This window comes from Capsella rubella, unplaced genomic scaffold, assembly GCF_000375325.1.
Source record: "Capsella rubella cultivar Monte Gargano unplaced genomic scaffold, Caprub1_0 scaffold_5, whole genome shotgun sequence".
In the NCBI taxonomy this organism is placed as follows: Eukaryota; Viridiplantae; Streptophyta; class Magnoliopsida; order Brassicales; family Brassicaceae; genus Capsella; species Capsella rubella.
Window position 1 is genome coordinate 7,634,026 of NW_006238919.1, and position 12,511 is coordinate 7,646,536.

A 12,511-nucleotide genomic window follows, 5' to 3' on the forward strand; every position below is an offset into this window, starting at 1 on the left:
CTTGTTAAATATCTTTGTTAAACGTAAACCTTTTTTTAATAAGATAGTTGTTTGTCAACCAGAGTAAAGCAACTATGTTAATATCTTGCATGTTAGGTCTCTCAATCGATAACTTGTTAGATCAACTAACATTTTATATACTTATACTTATAAGTATGGGTTATTTTCATTCATTGGCCACACTAAATAATATTTATCTTTTGGGTCAATGAGTTGTTGGAATAAGTTTGAAGAAGGCTTGAGACCTAAGCTAAATTTAATCTTACCGAGTAATCGTTAGGAAAAAGGAAGTTTAGGAGTTATCTGAATAAAGTATAATTTTCTATTTAATTAGGGTTTTGTGTTTATAAAATCTCTATACAATGAGATGTCAATGTATGGTATAACTTACGAGTTTAAGAGATTGAGAAGTTTTTTTTTTTAATAAACCCTATCGGCTGATCCGGCAAGCCCCGGTAGAAACACACTGAAGTGTTTCAGAGTGGACTTCTCTCCGAAGGGCCACCACACTGTCTATCCCGAGTTTGGAATGCTTTCCGACTAATACAAGGGGATAATCAGGCCGTCTGCATTTCTAACTAACAGGTAAACCAACAGGACCTTGGCCCAATTGACATACTTCTCACACAACCTAGATTTTTGTTTCTATGGTAGATCGAACCTGGGTTAGTTCCTTCCAACATTTCTCCAATTCTCCCTTACTACTAGACCACGGCTGTGCGAGCAAAAACTGTTAGGGTAAATTTTTTATAGTGACGAGTCCCACCATAAAACGGCTCATTTCACCTCCGGCCTGGACCTACGGAATAGTATATACCGCTTATATCTACTCATATGGAGGAATTTTTTTTGGAGAGACACAATTCCACCGTGGTAACATAAAAACTCTAACTCAAAACTTCTACCATTCATTTGTGAGAAGAAAATACCACTGAGAAGAAAATACAACAGTCACTTTTCCAGATTAAGAAGTTTAAGATTTTGAGTTATTTTCCTTGAGCAAACGAGAATTCTTTGAATAAGTTTGTGTTCTTTGCAATTCCATATAAGTAACATCTCTACTAATCTACTATCCACTCTTTAGTGTGATTCGTTAGGTACTTTTGGCTAAATGTTTATTAATGGGAAATAATATAAGTTGCTGATCCCTCGTGTAACTCCCACGGTTTCCATTTCTGGTAACCAAATAATAAAATAAATATAAAAAAAGACCATCAATGTCCTCGAGTCGTCTACGTTGATCTATGTAACCAAGGGGTAATTTGGTTATTGCAAGTTTCAATTCGTGTCACTCATTACAAATGCAGTTTCGGTCTCTATACGTAAAACTAGTTGCACTTTCCCAAAACAGGTAGCGCCGCACGCAGAGATAAATATATAAACCCAACCAACTACTGTGTTTGTGCTTCTTATAGTAATGTTTTTTCTTATTTATATTACTAATTGATCAATGGGATCTTTAACTTATTACGTTGATGGATTGGATGCAAGTTAACTGGTACAGTGGTCGACTAACTAACTACAATATATTAATCAGCAAATCAAGAATTAGAGAGTTTTTTTTTATCAAGGTCAGTAAAAAAAATGTTTATAAGTAAGAGCTAAACATATATATATACTAATGATAATTTGCATGTTATAATGACAATGACCTAGCTGATGACGTGAGAAAAGCCAAGTCAATATTAATTTCGGAATGTTCTAACATCGTCATTAGATACTAGTCATACGAAGCGGTTTCAAAATTCATAAACCAACCAAACCATACGAATTACGATGATTCTAATTTTATTTCCCAAAAGATTAGAAATTTAGAAGTATTTTGCGTGAATAAAAAGGCTTAAATTTCCAAGATACTGTTCATTAATATATTTATGGCAAATATTCAAAAATTCTGCTGATTAATGTATGTATTACAGGTTCGTATTTTTTTGTTAATTAAGAGTGGGATTAATGTAAAGTCGTGACAAACAGAAAAAGGTGGGATTAATGTGTAATCGTAAATCGTGTGAATGTGGATACTTCATCTTCAAGGCAAAAGTAAAACAGACAAAACATCCTAGTTTAGAAAATATAATTATTTTAATAGAAAACAGACAACAAACTCAAAACAGGAAGACTTAATCAAAGAAGAAGAACACAGAGTCACAGAATAAGAAGAACTCTTTCCACAACTGTATGTTTTTTTAACTATTCATATATATATGATATTTCACTCTGCAACTAATAAAATTCAAACACAAGCTCTCTCTGATCTCAGAAACAAGCTATACAATCTTCATTTCATATAAAATACTCAAAAAGGTTCAATTCTGAATTCTTGGTTTCTGTTTTTTTCTTAGTGAGTTCTTGATTTTGAGTCTGATTTTAATTAGTGTTTTCTTTTCTCTTCTCAGCTATGGACTATACAAGAAGCAGCGAAGAAACTCCTGTAAACCATTACGAAGAACAAGAAGGGTCAACAGAATCATCTGAAAGCAGAAGCAATGAAGAGTTATTATCAGACTGTGATCAGCAACAATCTTCGATAGCTAACGAGCTCGGACTAATGGAGTTGCTTAAAGACGACAAAGCCTACGAGCTAATCTATCGTCATTGCCAAACCAAGCTTACTTCTCACTTAGGCAATGATCAGTTCCAGATTGTATCTATTCTCAAGAACGGTTTTGGAACTCCATTGGGACAAGCTAAGCTTAAAGCCTTTCAGATATACACAGAATCTGTGGCAAAGAAAAGTGGCACTTCATTCTGCGAGTGCCGTGGGAACAAAGCTGCCGCAGCTGAAGCGGCAAAGGTGAAGTACGGTTGCTGCAGCGTGGAGAAGGAAGAGTTGAAAACAATTCTTATGTATGGGTTCAGCCACTTTAGGAACATCAATGGCTTATGTCTTTCATCAGACAACGCTCCTCTCCAATGGTAACAACAACAAAACACTTGAAAAACATTTTTTATTCTCTGTTTATAATCATTAATGTTTTCTTTTGTTATGTATAGTATGATAGATCCTGCTGCATCATCTTGTGAAGAAGATGGGATTAGATTCTTGTTGTTTTCAAGAATCATTATGGGAAAATCAGAGGTTGTAGGCTCGAACTCACAATCGTATCCGAGTTCTCCAGAGTTCGATTCGGGTGTAGACAGTTTAACAACTCCAAAGAAGTATATTATTTGGAGCACACACATGAATACACACGTTTTGCCTGAGTTTGTTGTATGCTTCAAAACTCCATCTATCTTGAAAAGAAGTAAGCACACAAATTCTTTGTTCTTCTCTTCTTTGATTAAGAATATGTTCAGTTGCTAATTTGGTATGCTTTTTTTTTTTTTTTATATGTAGAGAACCCGAAATCGCCTTGGATTCTGTTTCCAGACTTGATAAAATCGATATCAAAGTTTCTAAATCAGTCTCAAATCCGTCTCATTCAGAAACACTATAAAGAACATCAAGTAAGTCCCATTTTCTTGGCTGTCTGTTTTTCATTCTCATGAGTCATGAATCTCAACACAACATTTTTCATTGTTTTGGTTCCTTTTTTACTCACAGGACCGGAGAATCTCGCGGTCTGAGTTGATTCAACGACTTAGAAGTATAACCGGAGATCGACTATTGATTCAAATAATCAAATCTGTTGGACAAAAGGTACATTGTATATTGTAGACGCATGAATTCAAACCTTTTAACGTTTTTGTTTCTCAAACACAGCTTCCATAATGTTGGTACTTCGATTATGTTTCAGGTACGGGAAGGATCGAAGACTGATTAATGTACAGTCATAGCGTGAATAAGCTAGCTGTTTATTAGCTCAATGTTGATTACACTGAATTTTGATGTGTCACAACTTAGTGTTGTTATATGTAAATATGTTTCTGTAAAGTGAAAGAGAATAATTTCACGTCTCGCTGACTAGTCCATGCTGCTGAAACATAGAACCTGAAGTGGATGGAGGAACTGGACAATAGTCACAGATGATCTTTTAACCATACTATGAAATGAACATAGCAGTGTTAGATATTTTGTTTCTTAATCACAAACTTCCGTCAAATTTACATCATAATTACGTAAACACACAATTTTAAATAAACACGCCTGTAATTTTTTTTGTATAAAAATACAACAGCTAGCCAGAAAAACCTGTAGAGCTACTGCTAGAGCCCAGTCCAGTAAGTTAACTGTATGTGTGTGCACTCGCATTAGATGTCATTTTCACAATGAGAAACGTCGGGAAGAAGTAGAGCCGCTTCTAGTAAAGCTAGCATACTCAGGATCGATCACAATTCCCTGGACTTGTCTTTGTCCTCTCCGTCCCAACAAGTTTACTCCGCTATGCCCTGGTGCCGCTGGAACTGTCACGGGAATATTTTCAGGAACTGGCATCTCTGTGGAGTGTCCTGAGATGCACAATGATCCTGACTCGTCTTGTTGCCAATACACTTCCACCATGATTCCCTGTGGATTCTCTGCAGTTTCTGTTCCCGGTATCCCAATAAATCTTGCACCAACTGGTATCTGTAGATTGGATTATACTTGATTAGCTTGGGCGTTATAAGGCCCTATGAACATCTGAGATGTATTTATTTACCTCGACTGAGGAACCAGATGTTAGGTCGAGAGTGACCATTGTTCCATCAACTGCAGCGCTTTCGAGTTCAGCTTTTCGTGCTATGTTCAAAAAGACTTCTTCGAGAGTTGCTAGACCAAGTTGGATGTCTGAGATTCCAAATTCTTCTTCTCTGTCTTGCAGCTCAGCGAAAAAACCCTGTTTCGTTATTAAGTAAACACATACACTTAGTTCTGTGGTAGGTAACAATATCTATCTATGGTAAAGTTGTGTAAATGCTTACAGTCAAAAGATTCTCTTTGTCGTGTGGTATAACAAAAGTCATGAAGGCCTTGTTTTCTTCTATTGGTTTGACTTTGAGATGCTGCAAGAAAATACAGCTCAGAGGTTGTTGGAATAAGAATTTAAGATAATGGCGTTGTAAAATGGAGACTTCTGAAACAGACTTACATCTTTAAAGAATTTCTTCACTGGCTCATGTGATTCTAAAGCACCAGTTTCGCCATTGTGATTATTTCCATTGATTTCTTTGTTGTTACTTTCGACAAAGCTAATGTTAGCAATGAAACCTGTGCCAAAGCGGGACTTCAACCGGATTGAGGTTCCAATGCACCGGAGCCTACCCTTAGCCATTATCCCTATTCGATCACTTAAAATATCTGCTTCCTCCATCGAATGCGTCGTTAGTATAATGGCACGACCTTTCTTCGTTTCCTGTATGATATCCCATACGTGTCTCCTTGTGATCGGGTCCATGCCTGTAGTCTGCAATCCATGTGGAAAGGAAGCGATACTTAGATAAATAAACATCAACATAAGAAATGTTACATACAGCCATATGGGAATATGGAAAGAAACAAACCGGTTCATCCAGGAAGACCAGTTTCGGATCACCAATGAGTGAAACTGCAACACTGAGTCGGCGTTTCATTCCTCCACTGTAACTTCCTGCCCTGATTTTCCCTGCCTCTGTCAGTTTTACCTCTGCCAGTGACTTCTCAACCATCTGTATTACGGGAAAAAAACTTTTAAGAAGCAAAAAAGGAAAACTATTCTTAATTTGAAGTTGAAATTAGATACCAGTGGTATCATACCATATATTCCTAGCAGAAAGTGTTACAGAAACCAACTGACTCATTTGTAATACATACCGGGTTGATCGATGCAGGTGGCAACCCTTTGATGCTAGCAAAGAGTTTGAGGTGTTCTTCACCAGACAAAGCATCCCAAAGAATATCAAACTGTGGGAAGGATGGGAATGTCATAAAACATATACAGCATAACAAATAGCTATTACTAAGGCAAATGCCAGAGGCAGATAGCAACAAAAAAGTGCCCCACCTGAGGACAAACTCCTATCATTTTGCGGATGTTGGACATGCCAACAGAGCTTCTTATAGAATTTCCGTAAATAAGTGCTGTTGAAGCCAATCAGAGAGATTTTAGTACGGTAAGACACTAACTTCTACGAAGCAAAAACAAGGAAAAAGTGCAAGCTTCAACTTACCATCACCACCAGTAACTGGAAATAAGCCTGTCAAACAATTGATGGTAGTTGTCTTCCCTGCGCCATTGGGTCCAAGAAGACAGAATAACTGATCTTTGGCAATATTCAGCCACAACCCCTGATTATATTTCATAAATTAGGTAAGCAATAAATGAAACATGTAGCATGGAAGAAATCACAGGGAGAAATTTCTCGAGACTTTCATCCAAGTCCTAGCTATAGATCAATGGTGAGATTATCATTTATTGGAAATCTTTTGGCAAAAAACAGACTCTACCATGCTAAATTGCAATTGACCAAACTTAAGAAACCCAGTTTTTCACTTTGTTTTCTTAAGGAAATACCTTCAGAGCATGAAAAGGCGAAGTTTTCTTGCATTTGCAGCATCCAAATTTCGTCGTCCCAGGATAAGTCTTTGCAAGACCACGTATTTGAACTGCAACGTTGGTATCAACTAAGCCCTCCATTGAATGTTGTTTAACTAAAGTTTCCTCTTCAAGGACATCTTCATCATCTGGAGTAATGTGATCCACAGGTGGGACTGAACCAGTACAGCTACAAATTCCCCCTTCTGTTCAGAGAAAAAACAGTTAATTAGAATATATTATCGACACCAAAACTACTAATGATTAGTGATTACAGAAACAAGACTGAGGAGAAAGTACCTTCTACTCGGTTGCCACCTTTACCGGTCCAGTAACCAGGTTTAAGAAAGTAAAAGATAGATTTTCTTACACCAGACGCATTTGGAGTAATATTGTCGAAGTAGAGAGCCAAAATAAACCACAAAAAGAAAGACCCAAGAAGCCACAAGTAGATATCATTCTGCGAAAACCAAATAAATAATGATCAGAGAACAATTGGATACAGTTATTAGATGAATTTTGTTTTGAGAGTTCACGTACAATAGTAATCACACAATCAGTATCGTCGTTGGGTCCGCATTCTGCTCTACCACTCCAACTGATTCCAGGATCTTGAGGAGTTGAAGTTGCATCAGCAAGAAGCTTTAGACCCTGAGAAAAGGTATTGGGTGGGAACAAAGACCAAAGTGCCCTGATCATGCGAGAATATTTCTTCGCATACGGAAACCCAGTTGATGTTGCAAGCTGCAGTTAGATTTATGATTAGTATAACAATTCATAATTGGAAGAAACAGTTTCAGCTGTTTGTTTTGAATGAGAATGGCACCTGTGTTACAAACCCAACCAGAAACACAAAGAAGCCGACAGTCGTTGCTGAAGATGATTGGCTGATAAAAGCTGATAGCATGAATGCTAGTCCAAGCTAAACAAACAATGAAAATATCATTTGACTGATTTACCAAGACAGGGGAAAACACACTATCTACGAAGAAAGCAAAAAACATAAACCCTTTGGAAGGTACAATATTTCAACGTTAGTCTTAGCGAGACAATTTTACCATATTCAACTGGAAAAGCATGAAAAGTAGGAAGACAACAGCGAAATTGTTCTTCAAGAAAAAGTCGAACTGAAACATCATTCCAAAGAGAACAGTCAAGAGCGCCGAGATGGCAGTAAGAATTCCTTCCCATGTAAGCCATGACAACCAATAAGCAGTGTCAAAAACACCCATCATTGTCATTGCCTGTTGGAAAAACACAAGAAGTACATCATATAAACAAACAGTGGGCTAACAACCTATTTAGAACAAAGTTATACCTGGCGAAGTTTGAGCTCTTTCTCGGTAATCAAAGAACTGATTTGAAGAACAAAACCAAACATCGCAACAGCAAGGAAAAAAGTTGGTCCTATTGAATTTAATGCAACAACAGCATCAATAGTTGGGTGAGGAAACTCCTTAAATCCAACAACCCAGTTAAAGTTTGGATCTGCAAAAACAAATAGCAAGTTCCCATGTCAGAACTAAAACATCAAATGTTACCAAAAGGCACCAAGACTCAGCAAGATACAGAAAAGATAACGCATACCTCCTATCAGTGACCTCGCGATTTCACGCTCAGCGGCAACTTGAAGAGGTATCTGGAACTTAAAAGTAGGATCTTCAAACCTTCCTCGATTCATCTCTGGAGTTGAATTAGTTTGAATACCATAACTAATTACTGTAGCATTCCTTTCCAAAAAGTGCAAAGCTCCTGGAACTAACAAAGGATTCGCCAAGAGCCATGCATCTACCTCATCAGGATCCGCAAATGATCGAACCTAAATACACAATTCACAACAACAACAACAATAAAAAGGTTACAACTTTCATACTTGACTTACAAAAACTCAACCTTTTGCAGTTAATTCTCAAACCCTTTGCTTAAAAAAATTGATTTCTCATGAAGAATACTTACAAATTACTCAAATTCACGAAGAAATTAACAAAATCAAACCGAGAAAGTAAATTGAAAACACAATACACCTTCTCAGTAGGAATCGGTCTGCCCGGATTGTTCTTCATAATCGCATTAACAATCTGCGTCGCCCTCGGGCTACGATTCCCACTCCACACGAAGTCATAGCAGGGAAGATTGACGAAGAACTTATCCTCGCAAGGCGGAATCGGAGGCGAGACCAACGCCGTCGGATCCGTAACAGTCCTGAGCGCCGTGGAAGACGCAAAGCTCTTCTCCATAGCTTCCTGGATAATGAAGATGAGGAGGATGAAGAAGAAAGAAGCGAAGAGCTGAAGAAACGTGGCTCGTTTGCTCCGCCATGAAAGCAAAAGGTTTTTGCGGAGAAGCGCCGTGTACTGTTGCCAGAGAAGAGGCAAACCTCTCTGCAACGTCATGGCTTTGCCTCAGAGGAACGTTTTTCGAATTTTGGGAAAAACTTACTGTGAATCTGATTTTGATTGGAGGGGACGACCATTTAACAGAGTTTTTTTTTTTTTTTACATATATATATCTGACTTTTGTGTTTTTAGTTAATTACGATTTTGCCCACTCTAATGCGGCTTACGAAACTTCCTCGAAAAATTAATTAGTTGCTAAATTATTTAGAGTAGAGAACAAAAAGAATAATACTTCTACTAGGAAAAGTATTAATATTTTTTTGGGCTTTGACTGAAGCAATTGTTTACATATTTTTAGATTTTCTTAATGTTATAATATCTTACATATTAATATATTAATATGTGTGTGTGTGTGTTAGATTAATATTGTAGATTTCTAAAACAACAAGAAAATAAAAAAGTAAAATTTACGATACTGATATAAAATTTTATCTGTAATACGAAATGATTATAAAATAATAAAATATTTGAAAATGATTAAAGAACCTCAATAAAAAGAAAAATTATAGAATTATTCCAACAAGCCGTGTTCAAGTTTATGAAATCATTTAAGTTGAATGTCAAAGAACGTGTCGATTTATATTGTTGTCAAACATAATTTTTATTTTTTATGTTTGCATATTGTGTTTAAACTAGTTCTTCAATGTCAGCATCGTGACAAAGTAGGAATTAAAGTCAACATTAAAAACAGAATTCTTCAGTTATAAATTACATAAAAGTTTGGTAGTTAATCTGCCCAATTTTTTATATTTTTTTCGTGTCTTACTGATAAAAGTTAACGTGTAATTAAAATTGGTGTTAAACGTATGACATAGATCTAATACATAATAGGTAGTGTATGAATGAATTTGGTGATAATGTGAAATGTCTATATCTTGGATATGAATCCAGATGTAATGCATAATTGATGGAGCAAAGATTTACTTGTGGATTTTAATATCTCTATGTCATTAATAAAAGGAGTTTTTAGAACAAAATTTTGGTAGATACTAGTATCATTCAACATTGTATTTTATATTATAAAATAGTTATTCATATTATAAAATAGTTATTCATCACCTTAACTAATTTATAAATATATTACTTTAAAGAAAATATAGTTACCTATAACATGACAAAAAGATATGATTTAACATCCACAAAATTTAAACATGTGTTCTGTGTATGAAAACTAGGATTATTGGGAAAATTCAGAATTCGGACATGTCATCTTCAACTTTTGTAGAAAACTAAACTTAATTAAGTTAATAATTACAGTATGTATCATGGAAATAAAACTCATTTGGTGAAACTCGACAGAAAAAAAAATTACTGTAATAAATTAGTTTTTGATAATAAAAATTACTGTATTTATTGAAAACACTTTGAGTCTTTAAGAAGTTGATATCTATATATATAAAGTTAGCTTTTTCTCTCTTCTCATGATGCCACCTAAACATTCACCTAAGCCACATTTTTGTTTAAACATTAAAATAAATTAAAACATTCATTTAGTGCATATTTATGTTACTTATTTAATTAATAGAAAGTTTATATAAATAAAAATAAATTATGTAAAAAATGAAATGTTAAAATAAGAAAAACAATACTTTAATTTTTTATTAGTGGTAATAATATAATTCAACTTTCATTTTAAATTGATCATAATTTAATATTTTAAATATGTTACTGAGTTTTAGAATGGAAATAAAATTTAAATTTATGGTAGACTAAAACAACATTTATGTAATTGTATATATAAAATTATAAAGAGGAAAAAAAAAGTGAAATATTAGTTTATAACATGATCAAAAAGAAAAAAATGATATTTCATAAATTGAATCAAGTGCTTTTAATCCAAATTTGAGTATTGAAAGATAATAATTAAAGAGAAAATAATTATAATATTTTTTGAAAATTAATTAAAAAAATAAAAAAATATCACAATATGAATAAAAAATCAAAGAAACAAAATTATAAACCTCCCACGCGTAGCGCGGGTCAACTGCTAGTATATATATAAAGTTAGTTTTTTCTCTCTTCTCATGATGCCACCTAAGCATCCACCTAAGCCACATTTTTGCTTAAACATTAAAATAAATTTAAAACATTCATTTAGTACATATCTATGTTACTTAATAAATAGAAAGTTTATATATATAAAAATAAACTATGTAAAAAACTGAAATGTTAAAATAAGAAAAATAATATTTTAATTTTTTATTAGTGGTAATAATATAATTAAACTTTCATTTTAAATTGATCATAATTTAATATTTTAAATATGTTACTGAGTTTTAGAATGGAAGTAAAATTTAAATTTATGGTAGACTAAAACAACATTTATGAAATTGTATATAGAAAAATATTATAAAGTGGAAAAATAAAATGAAAGTGAAATATTAGTTTATAACATGATCAAAAAGAAAGAAAAAATGATATTTCATAAATTGAATCAAATTGTTTTAATCCAAATTTGAGTATTGAAAGATAATAATTAAAGAGAAAATAATTATAATATTTTTTGAAAATCAATTAAAAAATAATAAAATATCACAATATGAATAAAAAATCAACAAAACAAAATTATAAACCTCATGCGCGGAGCGCGGATCAACTGCTAGTATATTATATAGTAAAGCCCAAGAAATGGCGCTAGTCGTCTATTCCAACTATATCATATTTTGTATTATTATTGTCAGACCATGCATAACTTATTGCTCAAGTAACCGCCTCGTAGCCTTAAGAAGGATTTGGTAGGGTTTTTTTTTTTTTTAATTTGATTAGGTAGAGTTTTTTTAAAATGGTATAGACGTATAGGTAGTATACTAGTATTGATGGTGCGCACACGTAATATATAACTCCATATTAAAGTAACAGAACAAAATTAAACTATTAGTATAGGAATAGAATCTTAAACCCAGAGGTCGACGAATCAAAAGAGTCGTGAGGATCACCCACTCGAATCTCTTTTGTCAAGATTTGAAGTTCCAATGCTGATTTATTGGCATGTCCTTAATAATCGCATTTTAGATTATAGTCTAATGCAATTTTTCAATTTTAAAATGCATCAAAAATGTAATTTAAATTGTGGCTATATAAATTTGAGCTGACATATAAAGATGATACTGATATATGAGATGATGCAGATGAAGAAGAAAAGTAGATATATGCTATTTGGCATTAAAGCTGCGGAAAGTCCATAGTTTTGGTGCTACTATATAAAACAATATTTAGATGTTTTAGTTCTAAAACAAGATTTTCTAGTTTTTACACGAAAAAAAACAGATTTTGTAATTTTGACGTAAAACAATGTAATCCTTTAACTATGTCGCAAATTCATGTGTTTTCTTTCTGTTTCGTTGTAAAATAATTAAATTATATAGTAGAATATGATATATTTAATCCAAAATAATAAATAATTTCACGAGTTTTGTAGATATATTTTCGTTTAAGATTCAAATATACATCCAAACTTAATATTTTGTATTTATTTTACATTCAACATAACCAGCATTTGGTTTTGTATATACAAACGCAATGTGTATACATAAAATTGACAAAACATTTTGTTGTATTTGCTTTCCTTGCGCATATAACGAATAGAGCCACAATAGGTTTTAGGTAAATGGTCATGATCATGTCATATAACTACATACTATAGAAGGTGAGTTTTATTAAGTTTAATACACATGAATTTGCACC

At 33.6% G+C, this 12,511-nt stretch overlaps 2 protein-coding genes across 2 annotated transcripts; one reads left to right on the forward strand and one right to left on the reverse strand.

The window, feature by feature from the left end:
- The first annotated feature begins 2,238 nt into the window (after positions 1-2,238).
- On the forward strand, positions 2,239-3,764 carry LOC17887281 (probable inactive poly [ADP-ribose] polymerase SRO4). The gene is made up of 6 exons (XM_006292945.2): positions 2,239-2,304; positions 2,397-2,916; positions 2,995-3,245; positions 3,338-3,447; positions 3,545-3,640; positions 3,738-3,764. Exons 2-6 carry the CDS (start codon positions 2,399-2,401, stop codon positions 3,762-3,764), a joined length of 1,002 nt encoding a protein of 333 aa, XP_006293007.2. The 5' UTR covers positions 2,239-2,304; positions 2,397-2,398.
- Positions 3,765-3,941: 177 nt separating this feature from the next.
- On the reverse strand, positions 3,942-8,882 carry LOC17885082 (ABC transporter A family member 2). The gene is made up of 16 exons (XM_006290195.2): positions 8,456-8,882; positions 8,019-8,250; positions 7,750-7,919; positions 7,490-7,675; positions 7,258-7,353; positions 6,972-7,175; positions 6,732-6,891; positions 6,411-6,637; positions 6,067-6,184; positions 5,901-5,977; positions 5,711-5,800; positions 5,422-5,565; positions 5,010-5,324; positions 4,843-4,923; positions 4,581-4,757; positions 3,942-4,507 (listed from the first exon to the last, which is right to left on the reverse strand). Exons 1-16 carry the CDS (start codon positions 8,822-8,824, stop codon positions 4,205-4,207), a joined length of 2,949 nt encoding a protein of 982 aa, XP_006290257.1. The 5' UTR covers positions 8,825-8,882; the 3' UTR covers positions 3,942-4,204.
- Positions 8,883-12,511: the final 3,629 nt, after the last annotated feature.